Source organism: Arachis hypogaea, chromosome 18 (assembly GCF_003086295.3).
Source record: "Arachis hypogaea cultivar Tifrunner chromosome 18, arahy.Tifrunner.gnm2.J5K5, whole genome shotgun sequence".
NCBI lineage: Eukaryota > Viridiplantae > Streptophyta > Magnoliopsida > Fabales > Fabaceae > Arachis > Arachis hypogaea.
The window spans coordinates 118,531,182-118,559,120 of NC_092053.1; the positions used below are offsets into that span (position 1 = coordinate 118,531,182).

The 27,939-nt window shown below is 28.3% G+C and overlaps 1 protein-coding gene, 1 long non-coding RNA gene and 1 pseudogene across 42 annotated transcripts; 2 read left to right on the forward strand and 1 right to left on the reverse strand.

Moving 5' to 3' along the window:
• The window catches only part of LOC112770341 (naringenin 8-dimethylallyltransferase 1, chloroplastic-like), a 66,693-nt pseudogene extending 50,796 nt beyond the window's left edge, over positions 1-15,897 (reverse strand).
• LOC112771328 (protein ABIL3-like) lies at positions 2,576-7,182 on the forward strand. 35 transcript variants are annotated; one of them, XR_011875875.1, is made up of 12 exons: positions 2,594-3,004; positions 3,311-3,476; positions 3,838-3,901; positions 4,081-4,173; positions 4,360-4,441; positions 4,544-4,651; positions 4,986-5,142; positions 5,265-5,338; positions 6,154-6,203; positions 6,334-6,465; positions 6,654-6,736; positions 6,842-7,182. XR_011875875.1 is itself a non-coding variant. In XM_072224044.1 (11 exons), the coding sequence occupies exons 7-10, from the start codon at positions 5,118-5,120 to the stop codon at positions 6,732-6,734; spliced, it is 312 nt and encodes a 103-aa protein (XP_072080145.1). In that variant the 5' UTR covers positions 2,601-3,004; positions 3,421-3,476; positions 3,796-3,901; positions 4,081-4,173; positions 4,360-4,441; positions 4,544-4,651; positions 4,986-5,117; the 3' UTR covers positions 6,735-6,736; positions 6,842-7,182. The 35 variants fall into 35 exon arrangements, 20 of the variants coding, with proteins under 20 accessions (XP_072080136.1, XP_072080135.1, XP_072080145.1 ...); XR_011875874.1 differs by having other exon boundaries at positions 2,595-3,004; positions 3,421-3,476; positions 3,796-3,901; XR_003187017.3 differs by having other exon boundaries at positions 2,576-3,004; positions 3,311-3,901; positions 4,357-4,441.
• Positions 15,898-18,976: 3,079 nt separating the features above from the next.
• LOC112769112 (uncharacterized) lies at positions 18,977-23,308 on the forward strand. 7 transcript variants are annotated; one of them, XR_011875866.1, is made up of 7 exons: positions 18,980-19,240; positions 19,321-19,495; positions 19,607-19,732; positions 19,812-20,136; positions 20,236-20,413; positions 22,609-22,709; positions 22,829-23,308. It is a non-coding gene; the product is annotated as an uncharacterized lncRNA (long non-coding RNA). The 7 variants fall into 7 exon arrangements; XR_011875863.1 differs by having other exon boundaries at positions 19,812-19,954; positions 20,117-20,413; XR_011875864.1 differs by having other exon boundaries at positions 18,977-19,240; positions 19,812-20,513.
• Positions 23,309-27,939: the final 4,631 nt, after the last annotated feature.

The following is a 27,939-nucleotide window of genomic DNA, read 5'->3' on the forward strand; positions in this document are numbered from 1 at the left end:
CCATGGAAAGGAGTAAGACTGATTGAATGAAGACAGCGGGAAAGCAGAGATTCAGAGGAACGAAAGTATCTCTCTATGCTTATCTGAAACTCTCACCAATGATATGCATAAGTATTTTTATCTTTACTTTCTGTTTATTTATTATTATTATTCGAAAACTCTATAACCATTTGATATCCGCCTGACTGATATTTACAAGGTGACCATAGCTTGCTTCATACCAACAATCTCCGTGGGATCGACCCTTACTCACGTAAGGTTTTATTACTTGGACGACCCAGTGCACTTGCTGGTTAGTTGTGCGAAGTTGTGAAGTTATGTTTGGACCATGGTATTGTGCACCAGTTGTTGGCGCCATTGCCAGGGAGAGAACGAACAACAAATTTTACAACCTCTGAGTAACAATTTCGCATACCACTTGCATTGACATATGGCTGAGGAAACAATCCACTTTCCCGGTATGCCGTCTGCCGTTGAAAAACTCATCCGAGGTGAAACATGTTAGAGCTGCTACATTTACCATGAGCCAGCCTCTTGATGAGTCGCACAAGAACCGACCGATATCAATGTTATTGTTGATCCTTATGTTGGTTCAGAGAGTGGGAGGTTGTAACACAAGAACTGATTTTTAGATTATCTGTATTACATTGAAATGTTTTCTATGGTTTTCGTTTTTAGATTTCAAATTTCAATAATACAAATTACATAGCTTTGTAGTTTTCTATGGTGTACCATGATAGGTTAAAGACACAAACTATATTCCATGAATACATACAAATGTAAAATGTTACATAATCATAATGATTACTTGAATGGTGGAAATTGAATTTTATATATACTTATTACTACTATTTCTATTTCATTTTATCCATTCTTTTTTTTTTTGTATGTTCTTAAGATAAGGTATTTTGAAAGTAAAAAAAAAGTATTTTTGGTATAATTTGTATATAAATAAGCAAAAGAATGATAGTGACAAAATAAAAGGGATTATAAGAATATCTTTCATTGAATATTTATAGTTTTATCGAATTTTCAATTAAGTCCCTATAGTTTTCTTCTTTTCAATTGGTCCCTAAGGGTATACAAGTAATTTCACAATTCACTAACATTTTTTTATGTTTAACGTTAACGGAGACTAAATTGAAAAAAAATAATGTATAGGGACCCAATTGAAAAGAAAAAAAGTATAGGGATCTAATTGAAAATTCGGTGAAACTATATGGACTTGCAGAGTAATTAAACCTAAATTTTTTTTAATAAAAAAATATATCTTTATTTAATTACATGATAGAACATATATTCATATGTAAAATATAATATAATAAAATAAATCTATTCAGAGTATTTAAAAGTATAATTAAAATCATTTACATACAAATATAATAGTAAAATTTGTACTCTAAACAAGTAAACATATCTTTTATCATACATAAATTATTTAAAAAAATGAATAAATTATTAAAATTAATAACACAAGTTTAAAATGATAAAATCCAACTTTCTTACAAATATTTTTTATAGTATTTTTATTCTTTTAATTTTTAATTTATTAGTACTTTATTATTTAATCAATGATTAAACAAATTATTTTTATAAAAAATTATTTTTTATATTATCTTAAAGAAGAGACCAATATAACAGTTTAAAAATAATGTAAAAATAATATTTTAAATAAAAAATATTTAATATTAAAATTTTTAATACAAAAATAAATTGTATAGATATTTAAGAGATAAATATGAAATACATACCTAAAATAAATAAAACCGACAAAAATAATTCTCTATTTCTCAAGAGTACTTCTATTTTTCTGTTTTATTTATTTTAGACATGTATTTCATATTTATCTCTTTAATATTTATAGAATTTATTTTTGTATAAATTTTAATGTTAAATATTTTTTATTTAAAATATTATTTTTTAAACTATTATATTGGTCTCTTCTTTAAGATAATACAAAAAATAATTTTTCATAAAAATAATTTATTTAATCATTAATTAAATAATAAAATACTAATAAATTAAAAATTAAAAGAATAAAAATACTATAAAAAATACGGTAAGAAAGTTGGATTTTATTCGTTTTAAACTTGTGTTATTAATTTTAATAATATATTCATTTTTAAATAATTTATGTATGATAAAAAAATATGTTTACTTAATTAAAGTATAAATTTTATTATTATATTTGTATGTTCATGATTTTAATTATACTTTTAAGTACTTTGAATAGATTTATTTTATTATATTATATTTTACATATAAATATACATTCCATCATGTAATTAAATAAAGATATTTTTTTTAATGAAAAAATTTAATAACCAAACTAACTATTAATTATGTTGGTAAGGAGTGATTCACGACAAAAAGAAGAATCCAATGAGAGGACAGGAGATAGCGATGACGTTGGCGCTGGCTTAAGGGCGATGGGAATTCAATGATGTCGTTAAGAATCATGCACGGACGAAAGAGAAATTGCGAGAGGGCAGGAGATCGCGACAATATCGGCACTTCTTGTCATGAGAGCCACTACAAGATTTCTATATATTTGTGGGTGTTTTTTAAGGGGGGGTTTTTAAAAGCCTCCCCAATATATTTTATATGTGACATTTTCATAAACCCCACGGACTAACAATAAACCCCAGCGTTAATTACTACATAACTAAAACTCTTTCAAAATCCAATAGTCACTCGAAGAGAGGGAACCGAAGAGTGAGAGGGAACCGAAACCCTAAGCTCGTGATAGACATCTCCACCGCCATTTTCGTCGCCGCCTCCGCCGCCGCCTCCGCCGCCATTGCTGCCATCGCTGCTGCTAGAGTTCATCTCTTTTCTGCTTCTACCATAAAGCTATTGAGATCGAGCCAAGGCGCCTCCTTCATCAACGCGTTTCCAGACCTAATCGCAACATCCAAGTATTTGAGATCAAGAGAAAGTGCCTCTTCGGTCAACTCTCCCCGCCAATGACGCTCGTGTTCTCCATCGGCATTCTATCCCTCCTGTACGCTCTTCTCTACACTCATTCTCAATTTATGGTTCTCCTTCTCTTTTTCCTTGTTTTTTTGTTTTTCATTCGCAGATTATGAATGCTTTGTTATGTAATATAATATTCTATGAGTTTTATTATCTCTTAATGGATAACATTGTTTCAAATTCTCAAGCACTCCAAGTGATTGATGAATTGTTTATTCTCTTACTTCAAATCCTGATAAATTAATTTTCTAATTTTGAACTTTGATTTCGTGACACTCTTTTATTTTGATATTAATGTATATATTTGAAATCCCGATAAATTGATTTTATTTAGAAATAGCTATGTTGGATGAGGTGTTTGTTAAATCTCAAATTGGCTACGTCTATGATCACATAAACTGCACCTCTTCTGCTGAATGAAGATGATTATCACATGATGCTTAGGTTTTTTCCCAAGACAACTGTGGATGTTTTTGCATTAGTGCTGGAATCTGGCGGCAGTAAGCTTTTATTTCATAATGTATTTCTGTTTACTTGATAAGAGATGATGTATTCAATGGTTAGAAACTAAGGATGATAATTTTCTAAATATAAGTTACCTAAAAGCAATATAAAAATGAAGTTATGTTAATTGTTCTTTCAGAACCAAGGTTTGAATTTCACTAACAGAGTCCAAAATATGTCAAATGCCTTAGAAGGATTAGCTTAGTCCAAAATGAAATTTTGATTTACTATCAAACTTGATCTTCTGCAATCTTCTAGTTAATTTTGATTACCCCCAAAAATTACACGTTTCTTTAGTTTTTTTAATGATTGCAGTCCTGTCTCAGTAAGAATCTTGTCATTGATTCTATTTTTGAGGAGGGAAACTCCCAAGATGGAAGCTTGATGATTACGTGCATGCCTTCTCGCTATGATTAACGAGGTATTCCTATTTATTTTATTATTCTCAAGAACAATACTTAGCAAATGCCAAGGTTTCATGTTCTGAGGATTGATGCATTGCTATTTTGTTTAGACTCTAGCGAGAGAAACTCTTATATTAATGTAATTATTAAATGCAAGGAATGAATTATCAGTGACATTCTAGTTTCTTGCGTGCAGGGAATGCAGCTTTGCCTTGACGTTTGTGCAAAACTTGCAAAGATTATGAGGTCGTGTTTGAAAGAAATTGCTTCTGATTCTCAGGAATAGAATGTGAGTTTCAATTTTAGCACAAAAGTCACAAGATGTGCTGTTAAATTGTTTTGTTTTTTGTTTCTTTTTTATTCGCTTTTTTTTTCTTTTTTCGCTTTTTTTTTTTGAAGATCAAGATAATGAGAACTGTTGACAATTCTTGTATATTTAAATTTTATAAATAACTATTTGCTCTTCGTCAAGAAGGATCAACAGGGACACAGGGAAGCAAAAATGGGAAGGAAGATTTGTTGATAAAGCACATTTATTAGACAACAAATGGATTTGTGTACAAATTACAAAATTACTAACTACTCATTATATAATCACTACCAATTTTTTTTTCTTTTTCTCTTTCTATATCCTAATATTTGAATTTTATTGTATGCAGGCGGGTGCGAAAGTAAATGTTAGTGCCGGTGGAACAACTCCTTTACACATTGCAGCTGATTATATTACAATGCTATAATTAAATTATCTTTTAGAAAGTAATATTAAGGTAATGCGACAATGAGTTCAATTTAGTAGTTAATGTTTGGCTTTTGTATTACACTAATGACCTTCTATTTAGTACTTTCTGATTTGTTTGCTTATTACTTTAAAAGTTCTGGTTCGGCAATGATAATATGATATATATGAAACATACATGAGCGCTGAAAAAAAAGTGGATATTTGATCACCATTCAATATGATCATTTTGATTGAAGTTGCAGCAGCATAGTGTTCACTATTGTAACCTAAATATGTATTACCTTAATGTTGTTTCTTTTTATTGATAAACAAAGAACTTTATTAAGATGGAAAAGAAGAGTTTTGACAATCCATGTTTGCAGAAATTTGAAGTACCAGAGACCATAGAACAACGCATTCTAGAAGCTGCTGTGCCTGGGGAGGCAATCAGATTTGCTGTTACAGCATATACACTGGGTAATGCTGATAGAGAAGCAAAATCATATGATTCCTCCATGGTAAATGTTGGAGATAATAGTGGTAAGTTTATTATCATCTTATGTGAATCACTAATTATTTATCGTTAGTCGGTTACCAAAATTTACTGCACTCATATCAGTAGTATGATACTTCTTTTCCTTACCTTTTTACTTGGATTCAAGGTGGTATTGCAAACGAGGTGTCAATACTTTGGCATGCAAATTTTGAGGAATTTATACGGCATCTTAGGCATAAGGTTGGTTTTTTTATAAGTTTCCTACTCTTTTGTTTTTTCTTTCTAATGATCTGGTTGATATATTTATGGATCTCATGCCATAAGGTGCTGTTATATGTATTTGGTGAATTCTTCTTCTCCATCTTCCCTTAGCATTCTGTATATTATTATTGGATGAATACACTTGAAATATCCCATGCAAATTACAGTTATTGGTCGAGAATGAAAGAAAGTGACTGGATGAATAAATTTCATATATCTCTCCCTTTCAAAGGAGAAAGTGTTGCCCACTATTTTTACTTTTCAACAAATACATATGCCACTTCTTTTGCCCTTTCCACATGTGTATATGTTTTGATACTATGTCAAGATGTCTATGAAAAATTGCATACTTTGGAATTTGTGAGGGAGATCTATGTAATTTATTATTTACATTCTTTTTTAAAATTTTAAGGGATTGATGGTGTTAAAATTTTGAACTTTTGATGTTTTTAAGTATTTGGTGGGCTTTGCTTTTTGAGTGTCAATTTGAATTTTGATTTGAAAATTGAGTATATGTGAAGATTCAGACAAAGTGATGGAATTTTGTGCTGTTCAGCTCAATTTCTTGTCTTGTATAGTGTGAAAATTGGAATTGTCTCTCATAGTGAATAGTGTTATGTTATATGCTGTTGATTTTGTTGTTAAAGCTCTGTTTTTGAATTATGGTATACACTTTCAGACAGCCATTATGTTAGATAATCAGCTTTAGGTATCTTATTAGTTGTTAGGGATGAGTTTGTCTCCTACTTTATCCCTCTTCTAATTACGGTCTTTTTTATTAATTTCTTTGTCAGCGTATGTTATCTATCAAGGGCTTAAAGTTTTCTCAACAATCTTCTAAAAGGTTACTAATCTTGGTTTTGATATTCTTTTTTCCCTTTTGGCAGTGTTTTATTTTCGTTTTTTTTAATCCTTATCACTCTACCACCATGAATTTGAATTAACTATCATTCATTTTCTTTCTTATCGATAAGGTGTTCTTGCTTCTATTATTTTCATTCATGGGGCAAATCACCACTTCTGTGGCAGAACCTGTGTCTCAAGAAGCTTCAACTGATGATGAAATTTTTATATACCAGAGCTTGATCTTTGACGATGGTCTCAAGGTACTTTGGTCGTGTTTAATGTTCTTTTATGTGGCGAAGTTTGTTCCTCAACCATACCTCCTTCATGGCTAGTGCCTGTTTGTATAATGCATCTCTTGCTTTAATCTAGTGTAGGGTTCCATTATTAAGTAGGTTTTATTATATAATTTTGTTTGCTAACTATTTCTCATATTTTTATCACTTCTTAGGATTTGAAAAATCTCAGATCACAGTTATACTCAGCTGCCGAGTATTTTGAACTTTCATACCCCAATGATGACCAAAAATAAATGTGAGTTACTTTCTATGTGCTGTTATATATGTATAATGGTAGTATTATATCCTTTATTCCCATCTTTATTTTGTTTTCTCTTTTCATGTTATGGTTGATATGTAGAGACATTAAAGGATTATGCGATTAAAGCTCTTGTGAATATTGTGGATCATTTAGATTATTGGAGGCATCAACTTGGGTTTGTTGATTTGAGGTGCTGAGAATAAATATGTTTTTAGGCATAGAATCATTTCATATTCTTTTATTTATAGGATCCAGGATGTCATAAAATATATGGTTACTAGGAAGTGAAAAAAACTTAGAAATTCATGTCGGTCCTTTTTTAATGCTTCTGTATACTCTTAAGTTGACGTCCTTCATTATTGATTTAAGTGTTTGTATCGATTTATGTAGAATAGAAGTTTGCATTTAGATGTTAATCTCATGAGAATTTCACATGTTTAGCACGTTGGGTTGGCTATCAAATAGCTTTTAAATTTTTTATTTACCAAACACAATAAAAGATTTAAAAATATTAAAAAATAATTTTTAATTTGAGAGTATGTAAATGAAATAAGATTAATGAATGATTCAAAATTAAAAATAAATAAATAATTATAAGATTTGTGGAGGTTTAAAAATTTCACAAAATAGTTAATTTTTGTTAAATTAAAAAATCAATTTGTGGGGGTTTTAAACTGTCCCAAAGTGATTTAAAATTGCCACAAAAGTCTAACATAAAACCTCCACTAAACACAAACAAAACCTCTATTGAATAGATTGTGGAGGTTTTTAAAAACCCCCCACAAAAAACCTTGTAGCACCTCAAATTTTGGGGGTTTTTGAAACCCCCCAATTAACCATTTCGTGGGGGTTATAAATCTCCACAAATAAAAAAAAACTGCCACAAATAAATAAAAACCTTGTAGTGAGCGACGACAATGCTTAGAAGGACCAAAACTACGTAATGAAGAGAGAATGGAGGAGTGGAAATGTGCTTCAATTAACAGAGTGGAATTTTGATATTTTAAGAAATTATATCATTATCTATCTCAAATAATAAATTACAAAATAACCCAACTATAGTTAAGATAATGACCAATTAAAATGTGACACATCATAAAGGATAATTTATATGTTATTTTAGAGGGGGTTGGATAGAATTTACCTAAAAATTAATATTTCTTTTAAAAAAGTTGAAAATTTTACCTTTGTTATTGTTATTATTGTGTAGAATAAACCTATGACCAAACAACCAAGAATCATAGATCTTGGAAAGGTAGCGGCCTTTTTTAGCACAAAAGTCTGAAAATTATCACGTGTATTTGAAATCCAAAAAAAATTAAAATGCATTAGACTTCATGAAAATTGCATGATAGGAAACTAAATAATGTAATTTTTTTTAAAACCATATAAAAATTAACGAAATTATAAAGACTGGGAGAGTAATCTAATAATTAAATATTGTAGTTAAGTAGTTTAGTAAGACACAATACCTTCATGTGAAGAAAAGGTCCTATATGAAATGATGTCAACATAGCAATTGCATTAGATAGTGATGTGAGGATTATAGATCTCTTCCATCTTAATAAAGGCTAGATATAAAGAGTTACAAACATGTCAATAATCTAGTTTCTGTTATATAAATATGTTATACTTGAAAATATTAAAATCACAAGCCAATGCCCTTAAATTAACATACAAAATAATGGGCCTAATCATGGCTTTATTATCTTTATTTTTTATTTTTGTTTTAATCGATTTTAATCCATCTTGAATTTGACACTTCTAAAGTAACAAGATTACTTATTTTAATTATAAGCAGAACACAAAATAAAAACAATTTAAATAAAAAGTTAATTAACTTGTATCTTGCCAACGAGCTATAACTCATATGACATAATCTCTTCATATTTACCTACAGGTCGCGGATTTAAGACTTATTCTTAACTTTGAAAAAAAAACTAACTTGTGTCTTAAAGATATAATATTTTTTTTCCTGCCCTGCACAAAAAAACACAAAGAATAAGCTTTCTCTACGTAATGTTTTTCAATAACAAAGTGGAACTAGCCACTTTCTTGTGCATAGAATTTTTTAAATAAAAATATTTCCGTATAAATATGATATTATGATTGGTTAAATAATTTAGTCAAATATATTTAATAAAAAATTATAAAATTATTTAATAATTAATAATATTATCTTCGTATAAAGATGCCGTTATAAAAATAACAAAAAAATAATTAAAGTTGTTAAAAGTGATCATTCTATATGAGATACCGTAAGTAGAGACGATGCCAAAATTATAACTCCAAATATGAAGGAATATTCTCCGGATGCCAAAGGAAGATCTGGTTTATTAATCTACAAAAAAAATTATAAGAAAGGTAAAAAGATATAATAACAAAACAAAATATGCAAAAGCAACAGGCAATAATAAGCAATAAGCAATAATAAAGGTTGAATTATCTATTTTAACCAAAACAATTAATGAAAATCCAAGTGTTGACTTTTAGTAAGAAGTGCATACCTTGTCTATTTCCACATCAGATAATTGATTCACTCCCATAACAAATTGAGACGTGAAGAAGATAGCTACTATATACTGAAACATGGAAAAAAAAAACTGAGTAGATTATTAAACTATTTCAAAAAGAATTAAATACATGAATCAATTTTTAATTAGTTAATATATATTAGTTAATTTTTTATTATAAAATTATTTTTTAACTTTTATTTTTAAAGGATTAAAGATTAGAATTTAAGATTTAAGATTTTTTTTTGTGACTATTTAGTATTTAAGATGTAAAATTTGAATTTTAAGATTTAAAATAAAAAATAATAATTTCAAAAAATTACTAGAAAAAACATGATTCTTGTTGGGATAAGAATGAAATGAATGCCCATTTATCAATTGGGCGGCTAATCTTTTCCATACAAAGAAATCTCTTTTCAAGACAAATTAAAAGTTATCGTTTACACACAGTAATAACGATAAGGGATAAGTATTGTTTTGGTCCCTAACGTTTTTTCACAAAGGCCCGGTATAGATTATGAAGAAACGTATTCCCATGTAGTGGATGCGACAACATTGCATTATTTGGTCAGTTTATCTGCATATCATAAACTGCATATGCATTTAATGGATATGGTAACAGCCTACTTATACGGCTCATTAGATCGGAATATCTATATGAAAGTCCCTGAAAGACTAAAGATATCTAAACCATCCAATGAATATTCGCAAGGGTTTTACTCAGACAAATTGCAAAGATCTTTATATGGTCTAAAGCAATCTGGACGAATATGGTATAATCGTCTTACTGAGTATCTGGCCAAAAATGGATTCAAAAATGATGATATCTATCCATGTGTTTTCATAAGGAAATTTACATCTAGGTTCATTATAATTGCTGTGTACGTTGATGATTTAAATATCATTGGAACTCCTGAAGAGATTCCAACAATTATAAAAACTCTAAAAGAAGAGTTTGAGATGAAAGATCTTGGAAAGACTAAATTTTGTCTCGGCCTGCAGATCGAGCATATAAAAAATTGGATCTTTATTCATCAAACAATATACACAAAGAGGATCTTGAAAAGATTTTATATGGATAAGTCACATCCCTTGAGTACCCCAATGATCGTAAGATCTTTGTATGTGGAAAATGATCAATTCCATCCTAAAAAAGAAAATGAAGATATCCTTGGTCCTGAAGTACCATATTTTAGTGCCATTGGAGCATTAATGTATCTTGCTAATAATACATGACCTGATATATCATTTGCTGTGAATTTACTAGCAAGATATAGTTCCTCTCCAACCAGAAGACATTGGAGTGGAATCAAACAAATTTTTCGATATCTTCATGGAACGGTTGATATGGAATTGTTCTATCCCTATGTATCCAAGTCACAACTAGTTGGCTATGCAGATGCTGGATATTTGTCTGATCCACATAAAGGGAGATCTCAAATAGGATACCTGTTCACATATGGTGGAACAGCTATATTTTGGAGGTCCACGAAACAGACGATTGCTGCAACATCCTCTAATCATGCCGAAATACTAGCGATACATGAAGCTAGTCGCGAGTGTTTTTGGCTCAGAAGTTTGATCCAATATATTCTGTCATCATGTGGACTGATTGATCATAAGATAGCTCCAACTGTCCTGTTTGAAGATAATACAGCATACATTGCTCAACTTAAGGGTGGATACATGAAAGGTGATAGAACAAAGCATATTTCTCCCAAATTCTTCTTCACTCATGATCTTCAAAATCAAGGGACTATTGATATCCAACAGATCCGTTCAAGTGACAATTTGGCAGATTTATTCACAAAGTCACTCCCCAAATCCTTCTTTGAAAGATTGGTACATGAGATTGGGATGCGCCGATTTCGAGACATTAAATGATGTCGACAAGAGGAAGAGGTTGTACTCTTTTTTCCTTGGTCAGGTTTTTTCCCATTGGGTTTTTTTGACAAGGTTTTTAATGAGGTAGTTCCCATCACAAAGGATATTGTACTCTTTTTCCTTCACTAAGATTTTTTTCCATTGGGTAATGAGGCAATAATCCTAAATGGGCATCCAAGGAGAGTGTTGGGATAAGAATGAAATGAATGCCCATTTATCAATTGGGTGGCTAATCTTTCCCATGCAAAGAAATCTCTTTTCAAGACAAATTAAAAGTTAATGAAGGTTGAAAACAAAGGCTTGTCACCTATATAAATAGGTGAAGTCTCACTTGTATTTACACAGAGCAATAACAATAATTATTCTCTCTCTTTACATTCTAATTTAAATACTTCTCATATATATATATATATATATATATATATATATATTAGTAAATACATATATAATTATTGTTATTGAGCTAATTATATTAATATTAGAGTCTTCTATTTACACATCTTTATTTTATATTTAGTACACATTTTATTTATTTTACAACAACTCTCTTGTTAAACTCTTTCAAAATAGTGAAATTACACCTTCTAAAATAGGGAAAAAAAAAACAATTTCTTTTCTAGGCAGAACATGAAAAACAGAGGATAAGTTTTGTGGTGATGGTGGCAACTTGGGTTGAGCAGAGATGTTATCGTTACACAAAGTTAATTAAATATGAGTTAACCAAAAAAAAAAAAAATTAAATATGAAACTTTGAAAACTTCGAACAAGACCAAATGTTATATCAAAGAATAATTATACCTTAATAAATAATACATTTTCTAAATCAATTCATACAATAACTAAATATAAATAATTAGTTTGAAATTTCTAATAAACCTAAAATCAAGAAGTACAAACATACTTGAAATGTGTAATTATTGTATAAAATATTTATCTCTTAAAATAAGCTTTGAAATTTTTATAAAACTATTACTTTTATATTAAAATGTAAATTAGCACTTTTTTATGTTAAAAAAATGCAAGTAATGTACCATTAATTTCTTTCTTTTTCTACTTATTTATAATAATATCTTTTATGAAATTAGTTAAAATACAACCGTGATTTTAGAATTTATATTAATTAGAGAAAATTACACTCCCCTCCCTGCGAGATGCTAAAATGACACTCCCCTCCCTTCTATTTTATAAATGTGCATTCCCCTCCATTTTAACTTTTAAAAAACCTCATCTTTAATCCATTTTAAACTTTTTGTGTTAACTAATGTTAACTTTATCTATTTTTTAAGAAAAAATAAATTATTTTTTTAAAAAATACCCATTAGTAAAAATTTTATTTTTTATCATTAAATTTTGCTTACCAAAATATCTTTTAATAAATTATTCTTTTATTGATTAAATTGTATTTTTAAAAAAAATTTAATAATTATATAATTTTTTTCTAAAATACCCTTCAATAATTTTTTAATTATTAAATTATAATTTTACCAAAATTTTCGTTAACAATTTTTTTATATTTTACTATTAATTTTTCGATATCTATATATATTATTTTAATATTAAATAAAAAATTTTAATAAAATTATTTTTTAATATCAATATATATTAATTATTATATATATATATATATATATATATATATTAACAGTAGTAAGATTTTTTTATTTAATATTAAAATAATATATATTGATATAAAAAAATTAATAATAAAATATAAAAATAATTGTTAACAAAAATTTTGATAAAATCACAATTAATAATTAAAAAATTATTGAAGGGTAGGTATCTTAAAAAAAATAATTTAATTATTAATTTTTTTAAAAGTATTTTAATAAAATACAATTTAATCAATAAAAAATAATTTATTAAAAGGGTATTTTGGTAAGTAAAATTTAATAATAAAAAATAAAATTTTTACTAATAGGTATTTTTTCAAAAAATAATTTATTTTTTCTTAAAAAATTGATAAAGTTAATATTAATTAACACAAAAAATTTTAAATGGATTAAAGATGAGGTTTTTTAAAAGTTAGAAGGGAGGAGAATGTATATTTATAAAATAGAGGGGAGGGGAGTGTCATTTTAGCATCTCGCAGGAGAGGGGAGTGGAATTTTCTCTAAACAAATTACCAAAATTGTTAGAGCTCACTTGCAAGACTCCTTTTAAAAATAGAACAATGCTAGGGAAGCAAAAGGGTATTAGCCAAAAACCAGCCAAATACTTCTAGGTGAATCCAAAATTTCTACGAGTTAATATATATGTATGTTTCTTTTGCTAAGTATCAGAATGTTTTTTTTTTCATACTAAATAGATGTTCTTTTATATATTTTTCAAATTTTTTTGTATTACAAATATAAATGTCTCTATTTTTTTTAAAAATTTCATAATTTTTTTTTAAATTTTATAGATATTTAATTATTTTTGCTAAAATATAATTAGATATTTCTCTTGTTAAGTATTAGGATATTTTTTTCATATTAAATGAATATTTTTTTTATATTTCTGTAATTTTTTAAAGACTTCTTTTGACTAAGATCAAGTGTGTAATTTGAAATTAATCTAAATTGTGATTTGTGGAAATTTGAATGTGCGTGCAGGCTTCATATGAATATCAGGAAGACATTTTGTTGATGCGATTTGCTGATTATTTTGGCCGCGCCTTCTCATCTGTTGGAGGAGCTCAATTCCCATAGTTTAAGACTTTCAAAGAATCTCCAATTGTAAAGATTGTTGATGTAAGTTGTCTTTTTTTCCCCTTTCTATAACGAAAGAAAAGAAACAAAGGGCTTATTCGACTTATGATTAGAAGGTGAAAGATGCAAGTTTTTTGTTGGTTTAGCTTTGTTCTCTCACCTAATGTTTGCAACTGTGAAGTGCAAGTATTGCTTCCCGAAACGGTTCACCTCCAACTGCAACGGCAGTTCCGGTAACACATCTAGTTTATGAAAGGGAAGTGGTTCTTGTTGATGGTGGCAAATTCGACGAGTCAGATGTTGGTGATAGAAGAGGAGTGAATCGCGGTGGGGAGGCGGAGAGGGCCTGATGGTGAAAGAAGGGTCTGTGTGTGTGATTGTTGAAGGTGGGTAGGTTAATGTGAGAGAGAAGATGAAGATTTTTATAGGTTTTAATTATGTTTACTTAATCAATTTTAAATTTTTTAAATTTTGAATTTAAAAAATTTAAAATTAATTAATTATTAATATAAATTAATGTGATTTTGTTTAGTTTTTTGTTGGTAATCTCTTAGTTCTATATACTTTTCCTTAAAGATAATACTGGAGATACTTCCGAAAAATTATCCACAGCAAAAAATGATGAAAAAAGTCCTACTGGTATCTGTTCAAAATAAACAAAATGAGCAATTGATGATGATTAATAATTTTTATTTAGGGCGTATTTGGTTAAAAAGTAAAATCAATGTTAAAAGTTAAAATTAATTTATATAAATTTTAACAATGTCTAGTTCAACACACCATTAAGTAGGATGTAATCGAGTCAAGTTGGATCAAATTTAAAAATTGAACCAATTAAGTCTGATTGGTTCGAATTGAACTGAGTAGTGTGTTTTTGTAATTGAACTTGAACCGATCAAATTTGGATTTGATTATTAAAATTAAATTTGTAAAAAAATGGAAAAATAAAAAAACGAAAAAAATTATATAACACTACAATAAAAAAAGGGATGAAGATGATAAACACTATATTTTTTAATTTTCTTTAATATAATTAGATAAATTTAGTTCTATGACCCTAAATCCTATATCCAAATCAATATAATTAAATTTTACCCATTTAATTTAGACTCGATTAATTATTAAATATAATATTTAATATAATCGGATCAGGTTAAATTTAATCAAATTCTTCGTATCCATTTATACCGCTACCATGAAATATTAGAGTATTAGTATATGAATTAAAAATAAAACTAACCAGGCAAAGGAATGTATAAAATCTGCAAAACTGGAGAAATATAACGAGTCTCTTTTTAATAGACTCTAAAATATTTAGTGATTCAGGAGCTTGTGGTTCAGATTCATGTGATTGTGCAGAAGATAATGCTTTTGTTAAGTATGTTTTTTCAATTTTATTGCTTCTAGATCCTCCTTCAATGCGATTGTAATGGAGCTTTGAAATGTTGTGCGACAAATATGTGTCTTGATACTGTGATCTTTTGTGAGATTCTTATTATTTTGTCACAAAGCTCTTGTTCGGTAAGAACCTGGGGACCCAAATTAAATTTCATGTTAGCACTCACATTAGGAATTAAATATTCATAATTTGATAAAATAATAAATAAGTTTCTGATTTTTTATTTCATATTCAAATGAGTTTCTTATTAAATTTAATTTCAAATAAGCTTTTGATTTTTTTAAATACACATAAATGTTTTCGTACCGAATTCAAATCATTGTTAGAAAAACCTATGTACTTTTTAATTATTTACGAAGGTTAAGAATTTATTTGTATTTTAATTTGGTAAAAATTTATTTATTTTTATGATAAAAGATTAGAGATTTATTTATTATTATTAATATTATTATTATTATTATTTTATTATTTTTAGTTTTTTATGAATTTTTAAAATTATAAAATGTTAAAATAAAAAAAAATACAAATACAAATCGAACTTATGGGTAAAAAACTCAAATAAGTCAAAGAAAGCAAAATTTTACACAAATTCGCCAAACCAAAATCTGCTTCATGAATCCACCAATGCACATTTATATGTAGTTCGAACCAGCCTGATTCGAATTCCATTTCTACATAATTCGAACCAGGTTGGTTTGAATTATATACAAACACACGCACACACTAATTCGAACCAACTTGATAGAGGGTATTGATCTTGTATAAATAGAGGGTATTGAGAAAAATAAACTAATTAAATTAATTCATATATTTCGTTATCATATTATTATTTATTAAATAATTCGATATTTACTCCAATCAAATCAAATAATTAATATAATTAACTAAATTAATTAATTAATATAATTAATTATAATAAATGGTGAAATTTGAATGTCTAATCAAATTAATTAATTGATATAATTAATTAATTATAATTGATTTGCTTTAATGAATTAAATGAAATAAATCAGGAAACACCTTAAGAGCATGTCGCATGAGTTCTGTTATTAAGTGCAAAAATTTGATTTTTATATAATAGAACAGATAGATAATAAAGATATTTTCTTAAATTAGTATAATTGTGTATTATTCATTAAATATTAATTATAATATTGTAATATAATTATAATAAAGATATTTTTTTAAAATAAATTTATTTAGAGAAATATAAATTGGTTATTAATAACCGGTGCCATTATTATTATTATTATTATTATTATTATTATTATTATTATTATTATTGGATAATGAATAAGAATTAATTATATCAATATTTTTAAAATTAATATAATTAAAATTACTAAAAATATTTAAAATCAACGTGCGTTATTAATATCATAAGATTTGATCATTTTATGATTAGAATCAAATATTCTTCTCATGATTATCACAACCGGTGCCATTATTATTATTATTATTATTATTATTATTATTATTATTATTATTAAAAGTATTTTTAATTGACAATTAATAAGTAATTTAATAATGCATTAAATATTAATTTGATATAATTATAATGAAGATATGTTCCTAAATTAGTATAATTATGTATTATTTATTAAATATTAATTATAATATAATTATAATAAATATATTTTATATAAAATAATTTAGAATAGAAAAGATTGTATTTATTTTGGAGGAAAAACAGAATCATGAGAGATCGACACCTCACCTTCATTAGTTAGAGAAAAATCCAATTTTAGTATATTAAGTAGATATCATTAATACACATGACAATCAGCAATTTGCAGCAGATAAACATAAAAAAAATATATTTTATTATTAAATCTAAATTTTTTAGAGGAGAGAGAAAGAGAACATACTTGCATACTGCATAGTAATTGTCGGCGAATTTTTTACTCGAAGAAATTTTCACCAATAAAAAATTAGAAAAATATAGGATACCGATATATTATCTGTCAACTTGTTAGGGGTAAACATAGATTATAAGTACTCGATTACCTGTCTAAACCCGAATCGAACCAATTAAATTGGTTCTAAAACCAATGAGTAATCGGGTCCAATCCAAACTAAATCAATGACTATCTCTAGTAATTAATTCGAATAACGGTTCTAGCTGTGCAAAATTCGAACCAACTCATAGACCTGACTATATATTAATTAAATAAAAAGCTAAAAATTTAATATATATATATATATATATATATATGCCTTTTAATATGTTTGGATTTTAATGTCTATAGTGTTTAATATATTTGAATTTTATTGTATTTAGTTTTTAATGTATTTGGTATTTAACTTGTCTGGATTATTTCTATTAATATTACATGTTTATTGTCCTTACAGAATTTTTAAGATAAAAATTTTATTTTTTTATTTTTTTTTATGAATTTCTGTTTCATCGATATCCAATTACCTGTTGTTTTGGTTCGGATACACACACAAAAAAATACAAATTCGAACCAAACCGAACTAATTACAATTCAATTGGTTCGGTTTTAATTAACCTTAAATCCGAACCAACCCGACCCGTGCTCACCCCTATTTATTTAATAAAAATATTTTTCTTGGCTTATTATGAAAGTGTCTTTGCCAATAATAATTAATTATTATATTTTAATTACAATTAGCATTGATACATCCAGGAGATACATCTGCAAAGACACTTTTATTAGACACAGTCATAAAAAAGACATTTTCATTAAACACATCTACAAAGACATTTTCATTAAATACAATTATAAATAAGAGTTGACAGAAATTGGTAAAATTCTTATTGATTACGTAGTATAATTATAAAAAAATTTTACCCTTATTAACAAGCAAATATCAAGAGAAAAATTTTACAAACAGCTATAATTTTAAGATTTCATTTTAAAGAAAAAAATATACAATCATGATTTCATTTGTTGATGAAAAAAGTTTACTAACAAAAAATTTTCAGAACATAACTAGTAAAATTTTTTTAAAATTTACTTCATTTATATAACTTAATAACATTTTGATTTTTTATCTCACATTCCTATCAATTCACTTATTATACTCTAATTAGTCCCACTTATTAATGATATTAATTATAATATTATATCCCTAATTATTAGACATTTTTATAATTACTACTTAATATTCTCTTTTATAATTTGAATTTTATATTTAAAAAATAATAAATACAAATAATAATAAAAAACTATAATAATAATATTCATTAAATAACTTTAATTGTAATTGATTTTTAATTCCTTTATTTATTTCATTTATTATCATTCGAGGAGTTAGCAAATGTAAAAGCCTTATTTAATAGGTTTATCATTGTTAGAAGAATCATAAAGGCCGTATACTCTCTAAGAGGCCAAAAATCACAACTCTAGATCACAAACACAATTGGGATAAGCCAAGAAAATTTATAAGAAGTCGTCTTTATCATTGCAAATAATATGACATTTGAATTTGACCTTAATACGGTACCTGTGTCAGAAGGAGTTAAAGAATAATTTGAACAACATATGGACTCACCCGATGAGATTGTTGCCAATCAACCAATTTTTGAGAATATGAACACACTAGCTTTGATGAGGTATGATAATAAACTGATTTAATTTTTTTGTGTTTTTATATGCATTTAAAATTATACTATACTAACTAAGCTGATCCGCATAACATTAATAAGTTCATATACATAACATCCATAATCTTCTAATAGTATAAAGAGCATGGGTTATTCAGCCACATGTTGCTTCCTTAGCTCTTTGGAGCTCAAAATGTATACGTGTCGTCTCCTTAGTTTTTTGGAATAAAAAACAAAGGATAAGGCTTGGTTCATTGATCTTCCGTATAATCACTCTCTCTCTCTTCGAAACCCTAATGCCTCAAAGTTCTCTATATCCCTCCCAAACGTAGCAACAATGAAATGAGCAGAGAAAGAGGGCGATGTGGAGTCAAAGAGGCGAGATAAACCATAACGGGGTCGAGGAGGGCTCGACGGGAAGGGAGTTCTCCTTCTGAGGCAGTGAGTGTGACTTCTGGCTGGTGTGTTCTCTTTCTCTATATGGCCTACTTCCTCTTAGAGTTTTTTTTATTTTGTTTCAGGTATTATCCGCGAAGTCGTTTTGTCCCAAAACGACAATTTCAAGAACCACTACTTCATATTGAGTGATGATGCCGTGAAACCCGTACCCTACGCTCGCGGGCGCCCCAGCGGAGAAGGTAGCAGCAGTTCTGGTTCCTCTCACCGCAAGCGCACCAAATTTCTTCATCATTTCAAGTGAGATTTTTGTTTTTTGCTTTTAAAGTTAACATTGTTGGAAATTATAAGCTCAAGTTGTATGATTTTTGTTTATTGGCTTGCTGATGGAATGTTTTGGTCCAAGCATAGTGACATGGGGAAGATGGATTTGATTCTAGCTATGAGGGAGAGGGCAAAGGTGAATGCGATGAATCTGACGTAGCAAAAGTAGATCAAAGGATTAAAATGGATCTCACGGAGGATTTATTGCATATGGTATGCCCCTCATTTTTAAGTCAATTTGAGATGTTAATGGTTTTAAAATTATCCACTCATGCCTACCCCTTAAATACAGGTTTTCTCATTTTTGGATACTCCCAATCTATGCAAAGCTACCAGGGTTTGTACATAGTAGAGCCCCTGATAAGCATAATCACGGGTGCTCCATTTAGATTTCTAGCTGTTTCTGAAAATCACAATTCTAGATACATCTACACGGTATCTTTGCCAACTGATTGAGATTCTTTTTTTTTTATTTGGAGGTGAATGATGGGTTGGAATGAACTACAAATTACTAAGAGTTTTAGATTTAGAATGTAATGAATGTGTTGATTTTGGAATGTGATTTCTCATTGGTAGTTATTATTTGTGTCTTTGCAGTGGGAGAAGTGTGAGGCTCTGTAAGTTAAGTGTTTTTGGAATCTGTTATTGTTGTTTGTACTTTCGTTTCTGAGCATGATGTTCATATGGTTTGTTTTAATGTTTGTTGTTGGCCGCAGATGGTGAGGAGTGACAGATTTAAGATCAGGTAACGTTGCAAAAACAGTATCTACATAGGACTATGAAAAAAGATCTCAGAAAAATCTTCATTGAGATGATTGAAAGGTGTTGACAATGGCCCAATATAAGTTTATCTCACTGATATCAAATGGCACTCCCTAGGTGTTTAATAGAAAGGTTTCTTTTTTAATTCTAACTTTTTTAAATTGTTATTTATTTTTTTAATGCATTGGTTTGTTGGATGATACTCTTTTCGAGGATTGGAAGGGCGGAGACGGTAAGGCCTCTACTTTGGTAAAGGTCTTGATTTTAACTGTTTATGTGATCTCTTCAGATTTGTGTCTTTATCGTGACCTGAGAAAAAAGAGATTGATGTCATGATAGATCTGTATCATTATCTTGTGAATAATTGACTTTAGCTTTGCTTTGCTTAAGGATTTTATCTTAAAAATACATTGCTGCTTGGTTTTAGAAAAAGGGAAGAATAATATTTTTTAAATTTGTTTTTCCATCTGTGATGTGTTAAACGTGTAATATTTGGTTAGTTCATTATTACTGTCAATTTGTTTTATAGGTGCCTTTTCATCTTCTTCTAAATCTATATGAATTTACTGTTACTTTAGCTGCAATCCTTTTGGTATATGGTTATGCTTATTAATCTGTTGTGTTCTCTTATGATTTTATTCGATGTGTTTTGAGTAAATACACATGAACTAACTCTACTGCTTTCGTTCTTACAATGCTTTTTGTTTCGGTCTTCTTCCTATCTTTTTGAAGTTGGCATTTTATTGATGGGTTATTGCCTTATGTATTTTAAATTTTTCTAATAGTAGTTTTATATTCTTTTAATTTGAGAGTGACTCTACTATTATATTTTTCAAGATGTATTTTCAGCATGTTTCAAAATCTTGGTTTTAATTTTCACATAACTTCTGTAGAACATATATTTTGAATAAATTATTGACTGAGATTTAGTAACTGATTCTTTTAGAGACATGATTTACTATCTCCTTTTCAGTATCTCCTTTGTATTCTTTTATGAAAGGTTCTATTTTTAGGGTTTCTCTTTTTCCTTTCTCGATTTCACGCCTTGAGCTACTAGGATCTCTTATGCTTTCTTTAATATTAATATTGCAAGATAAATTAGGCTTTAAGATGTGACAAATGTTATTAGTTTTATCAATTCTTATGTATAATTGACTTTAGCTTTGCTTTGGTTAAGAATTTTGTCTTTAAAATAAAAATATTTTGCTGCTTGGTTTAGAAAAAAAGAAGAATCATTTTTTAGAATTTTGAACTGACTTATGATTTTTTTTATTAAATTTGCTGTTTTTTCATCTGTGATGTGTTAAACGTGTATTTTTTGTTGGGTTGTTGTTATTATCCATCTGTTTTACAGGTGCCTTTTCATTTTCTTCTAAATCTACATCAATTTACATTTTAATTGTAATCTTTTGGTAAATGATTATATTTATTGATGAAATGTGTTTTATTGGAATTTTACTTAACCTGTTTTGAGTAAATACATATGAACTACATGTTCTTTTTTTATATTTTTTTGTTTTGATTTCTATTTGTGTTATTACTTTTTATTGTATTGATTTGTAGTCATAAATAGTTTTGGCTGAAAATTTTGATATAGTTGTGAAAAGATTAATTCAAACTTTATTTTTCCATTCTTCTTTGTGGTTTTTTTTTGTTGAGTAATGATTTTTTTTTTTTGAGAATCAAATACTACAACTTTTGAGATGAGTCCGATGATTTTTTTGAACTCTCCGAGTTTGGGATTATGGGATTGATCAGTTAGTTGAGATGTTCATGCCACTTTTTTTCTGTGAAGTTTGAATGTTTGATTCTTTTGCTATATTTTTTAAAATAAAATTAATAAAAAATTTATCTTTATTTGTTACTTTCTTTTTATATCTTCATTCCTTGATTGCATTTTTTTTTCTTTAGCACAATTTTTGAACTTTATTGATGGCCACTTTCTTCTTGGGTATTTAACTACATAGATAATTAATTTGTGTGTATCTTCATTGGGAATATGATATATTTTTCATTGGAAATCTAATTATATAGGAAGCCTAATATAGGTGTCATCATCTAAGTCTACCACTCCTGCTACGCATAGGTTTTCTTTTTATTTTGGTTCTCACTTTTCTCTGTGTGTTACCTCGTGTTTTTCTTATCTTTCTCATCTCTCCTCTTGTCATCCGATCCTCTTTCTTGCTCATATCTATTGATGTTAGCTTACTTTTATATAGAGGATAACTGATAGGGGCGGCTGTTTACTGCATATATCTATTTGTGTATCTATTGCTGTTAGCCTAGGGTCTATGGAGGAGATTACTTATCACTTATTGGCTCCTTAGTTGCAGGTGCAAATATCTTTCACTAGATATCTGAGGTCACCAAATATCAGGAAGGTGATGATTTCGAGAATTTGTATGATCAAATCGTTGAAAGTAAAGAGGTTAGAGAAGGCTGTATTTAAATTAGAAGTAGTATTCATTGGGAATATGATATATATTTTCATAATTATTTATTGATGTGCTAAATTTGGTTTCAATTATTTTGAATTTTTTAAATTAGAAGTATGTTATTGGACTTTGAGAAGGCTATATTGAGGATGAACAAAAGGAAAAAAGCTCTGTTGAAGAAGTTGAGAAGGTGCTTGAAGATTGAGTTTGTTGAATTCGTTGAGGATGATACTACATCTATACAAGGGGTTAAGTGACATGGGTCTTCATGTCATTTACCTACCTAAAGCTACTGATTAGGACTTATATAGGGCAATAGATATGGGTTGTACAATTAGTGTGCACTTTTTTTGTAACAATATAAAGTCTCCTGGTTGTGTCCATGTAATAGGAGTTGATATTTGAATTTTGGGGTGTACCTTTTGGTTGGTCTTATTGCTTATGTAATGCATCAATTGCTTAGATGTTTGCATCAATTACTAGGATGTGGACATTAGATCATTAGCCTATAGGCAAAGTTAAGTACGTAGTTCTTTATGTTTGTAGACTGTGTTTGTGAAATTCAATAAAATGCGTAGCTCTCATTGCTTTATGTTATCATATTCTTAATTTTTAATTTATTTGGTTGTGTTTCACTCTTGGACCTATATTTTATTTGGTGACATTTATTTAATTATTTTCTTGTGTTTCACTTTTTTTTCATTTAAATTCTCACTACCCCTACCATTATCCTTCTTTTATCCTATATTAGAGTAGCTATGATAGTATAAAAAAAAAAGTAGCTATAATAGTTTAAAAAAAAAGGTAAATTAAATTCTTGAAAAGTATCAAAATTTTTGAATGAGCTTTTTTTCAACTTCTTTCATAATATCAATGTAGTTTGCATTGTAGGTTGCATACATAAAACTATGTAGTCAGGTTATTTCTTCTATTTATTTCTTTTGTCTTCTCTATTTACTTCTTCTCCTATTAAACTTATATGAATTAATTCTATGTCCAACAACAATATCATGGATAAATCATTCATAATTGCTATAAATAATAGAAGAGTTGCAATGTTTAGAAAAAGAGACAAGACATTTGCACTAAGAAATGGTTAGTTTGAAAAATATATTTTTTTTTGTTATCATAAATAATAATTTAGTTTTGTTCTTATTTTATTATTTTCTAACTTTTTATTTAGTTAATATATTACTTGAGTTACATGAAGGTATCATTTATGATTATTTGAATGATATATCCACAACTTCTATTGAGATCTAGGTATATATTGGTTGATGTTTATTTTCTTTGTTTGTTTTTCTCTAAATACATTGGTTGTGTGACACTTTCAATGATGTAGTCACAAACTTTGTTGATGTCAACGATCATTTGGTGTTTGCACCAAGTGAAATTAAAGATATGTAATTAGTTTTGAGCACTAAATTTATATTTTTTTTGTTTTTCCCTTTGTGTTGTTGATTTGCATAATTTTGAAGTGTGTAATATATAATATTTCTTCTAGTGTTACTCTTTGTGAGTGTTATAGTTACTTCTGTAATTTTAGTAATGTATATATTATAAAAATTGATAAAACATATATTTCCTTTTTTGTGTTATCTATTCTAAAATTATTAGCAATAACCTATTCTATTTGTTGCTTATTCTTTTTCCTGACTCTGTAGCCAACAATATCATTAGTCAGATATTTACAGTTGCTAGAAAGAGTAGAAAACATGCAACGGAGAGGAAAAAAGATGAGGCATCTACAATAATAAATTGTTAGTTGATTCCTATGTCTATTACTGTTTATTCAATTAATGATGTATTGCCTATCTTTACGTGGGTTCATACATCTTAAAATTTTTTTTTGTTTCCAATTAGAGAGAGAAATATATGGTTCAGCTAAACTCGGTCTTATTAGTTGTGGTATGTGATTATATTTGTATTTATTTTGTTTTGGATACATACTTTTGTTCGTTTAGGTATCTATTTATTTATTTAACTAAATACATTCATTGATTTAGATGAAGATATTATGTAGGAGACTCTCAGTGATGTATTCACAACCCCTATTCACAACCCGTTGACAGAACCTTTCGAGATTTAATGAGTTTGAATACACCTTCAGCTCGTGATATTCCTTTTGGTGGGAAGGTTGTTGTTCTTGCTGGTGATTGTAGACAAGTGTTACCAGTTATTCCAAAAGGGACTCATGCTGAAATAGTTATGGCCTTCATTAATTCTTCGATTCTTTGGAAATATTCTAAAGTCATGTGGTTAACAAAAAATTTTTGATTGCAAAGTGACTCTTTTGTGTCAAATTTTGACGAGGTTAAAGAATTCTCAGATTGAATTTTAAAAATTGGTGAAGGTTCTTGTGGGGTTCAAAAAGAGGATGAAATTATTGTTGATATGCCAAGTGATTTGCTTATTTCTTCGACTGATAATCCTATTCAAGATATTGTTTTAGCTATATATTCAGATATTCATATCAATCATGGCAATGCTTTGTATTTCCAAGAACGTGTCATAGTTGCCCCTACTGTTGATATTGTACAGCAGATAAATAATTTTGTTGTTGATACTATTTCTGGATCAGAAAAAGTTTATAAGTTCTAACTCTGTGTGTCAAAGTGATTATCAAAATGGGATTGAAGTTGATTGGTTGACAACTAAGTTTTTAAATCAGATTACGTGTTCAGAAATACCGAAACATGTTCTTAAATTGAAAAAAGGTGCTCCTATTATTTTGCTAAGGAACATTGATCAGGCAAATGGATTGTGTAATGGAACTTGACTCTTTGTTCAAGATCTTAGAGATAACATTATTGGTGCTGAGGTTGTTTCTGAAAGTAACGTTGGAGGCAAAGTTTTTATTCCTCGGATGAATTTGGTACCGAATGATCCTAGTATCCCATTCAAATTTCAGCGTCGGCAGTTTTCAGTTAGTCTTTGTTTTGCAATGACTATTAATAAGATTCAAGGATAAACTTTATCTCTGGTTGGTATTTATCTACGACGTCCTGTTTTTTCTCATGGATAATTATATGTTGCCATATCTAGAGTGACAAAAAGATTAAGATTGAAGATATTATTGGCTAATGAAGATGATGAATGTTGCAACTTGACATCAAACGCTGTTTACAAGGAAGTTTTTCAAAATATATAAGTTGATAAGTGGTTTATTCAAAGTTTAATTACTTTGTCATTTCCTATATTTTTATTGAATTTTCAATTAGGTCCTTATATTTTTTTTCTTTTTAATTGAGGCGCTATACTGGTAAAACTATAGAGACCGCTACGTAATTAAACTTTTATTAATACGAAAGTTTTGTTTCCTTTATAATTGTTTTTAGAAGGGTATGTTTGTGTTCCTTTTAGTAGTTGGTTGTTATATTTTTCGTTCTCATAAAGTATCTTCATTGTCTTTTTTTTCCTTTTCTTCAACTTAATTAATAATAATGGCTTTTAAATTTAATATTTTTAGATCTATTTTAATTATTTCATATAGTTTAATAAATAAAAATATATAGTATTTAAAAATGATGTTATATTAATAAAAGATGAAGTGGTTTGTTATAAAATTTTAATTTATTTTATAAATATTCTAAATACTAAACTTCAATTCAATTCTAAAATTTTATTAATTCATTTTAAATACTAAAATTTAATTCATTTCTGATTGAACTTTAATTCGTCATAAAATTCAATTTACTTCTATATAATTAATATAATATTGACTATTCTATTTTATTTTTGTATATTATTTTATTTTTGATTGAGTAAAAAAATATTGATGTGATAGAAAAATCTCAATTGGATTCTTTTTCCGATAAAAAGGTTATCCCTAACCCTCACTCACTTTTTATGCCCTTCCTATTTTCCACTTTCTTACCCCATATCCTATAAACCCCTTTTCACTCCCCTTCTTATTTCAAGTGATGTTCGTTATGGGTGTTCGTGGTGCGGTTTGGTTTGGTTTTATAGAGAAAAGTCATCCGATTCAATTAATTAATTAAACTGCGGTTCGGTTTGATTCGGTTTTTTATCGAGACCATCCGAACCAAACCAAACCAATTGAAATCGGTTTGGTTTGGTTCAGTTTGTTCGGTTTTTCAATTAATTTTAGAAAAAAAAGTTTAAAAATTGCAAGAACTGTTAGAGCCAAGACCGAAGTATAAAAAAATAGTAAAATTGCTATGAAGGCTGTGTCATTCATGACAAATTAGTGGAACTTATTTAGTAAAAATCAAGTTCAATTAATCATGAAAATGAGCAAGATTGAGGGCTGAGAGTGGAGCAAACTAGCTAAAAATAGTCTGCAATAATACAATAGAATAACTAAGATAGTTCAAAGTTCAACAAATCAAAGGAAAGATTGGCGTTGTGTAAGTATGGATCTGCACCATTATATGTTTCTTTTGCCCAATCCTCCAAATTATGTATATCATATATTCCCAATTTTCCATTACTCTAAGGATCACAACCCCTTCATCTTCGTGTCGCCAATAGAAGCTTAAAAATTCAACCCACCAAAAGGATAAAACAACCAAATTAAAAGAACCCCATTTACGAATACATAGAAAACCGAATAGAACAAAAAATGAACAAAAAGTAGAGAATTAAGCAGTTAGAATTGGCTATATAAAAACAGAGGTAAGAATAAAAATTACAACAAAAACTACACGTAACTAATAATCAGATTAAAATCAACAAGAACAAAAATAATGAAATTAAACAATCAGAGCTATCAACAAATAATCCTAACAAATAATCAGATTAAAATCAACAAAAAGAAAAACCATGAAATTAAACAATCAGAGCCATCAGCAAATAATCCTAACAAAAATCAGCAAGTAACAAATGATAGATTAAAAATAGAATTATGACAATAAATTATAACAAATAAAAAGGATTTAAAAACAGAATTAAGAAAAAATAAAAAAACCCTAAGAGAAGGAAAGATGCAGCGATGGAGGCGGAGAGACTGGACGGTGGCGGAGAGGCTGGATGTTGTACGACTGGACAACTGGCAAACCGCGATAGAGCACGACGGCACTGAGAAGTGAGAATGGATGGAGGCTGACTTACTACAACGAAGCATACGTTGCTGCTGGACGGCGTGAGGCTTCAACGGACGGCGGCAGAGAGGACTAGGATTGAGAGAGGAGAATGGAGTGGAATCTGAGACTGTGTGAGTGAGAGAGGAGTTTCTGGCTTTCTGGTTTCTACGGCGTGAGT

Excerpts from the sequence above, each read along its gene's own strand:
- LOC112771328 (XM_072224034.1), top strand. The coding sequence starts at position 5,118 with ATGGTAAATGTTGGAGATAATAGTG. Across the intron at positions 5,339-6,333 it reads TACGGCATCTTAGGCATAAG|GTGTTCTTGCTTCTATTATT; the intron begins GTTGGTTTTTTT and ends CTTATCGATAAG. Across the intron at positions 6,466-6,653 it reads TCTTTGACGATGGTCTCAAG|GATTTGAAAAATCTCAGATC; the intron begins GTACTTTGGTCG and ends ATCACTTCTTAG.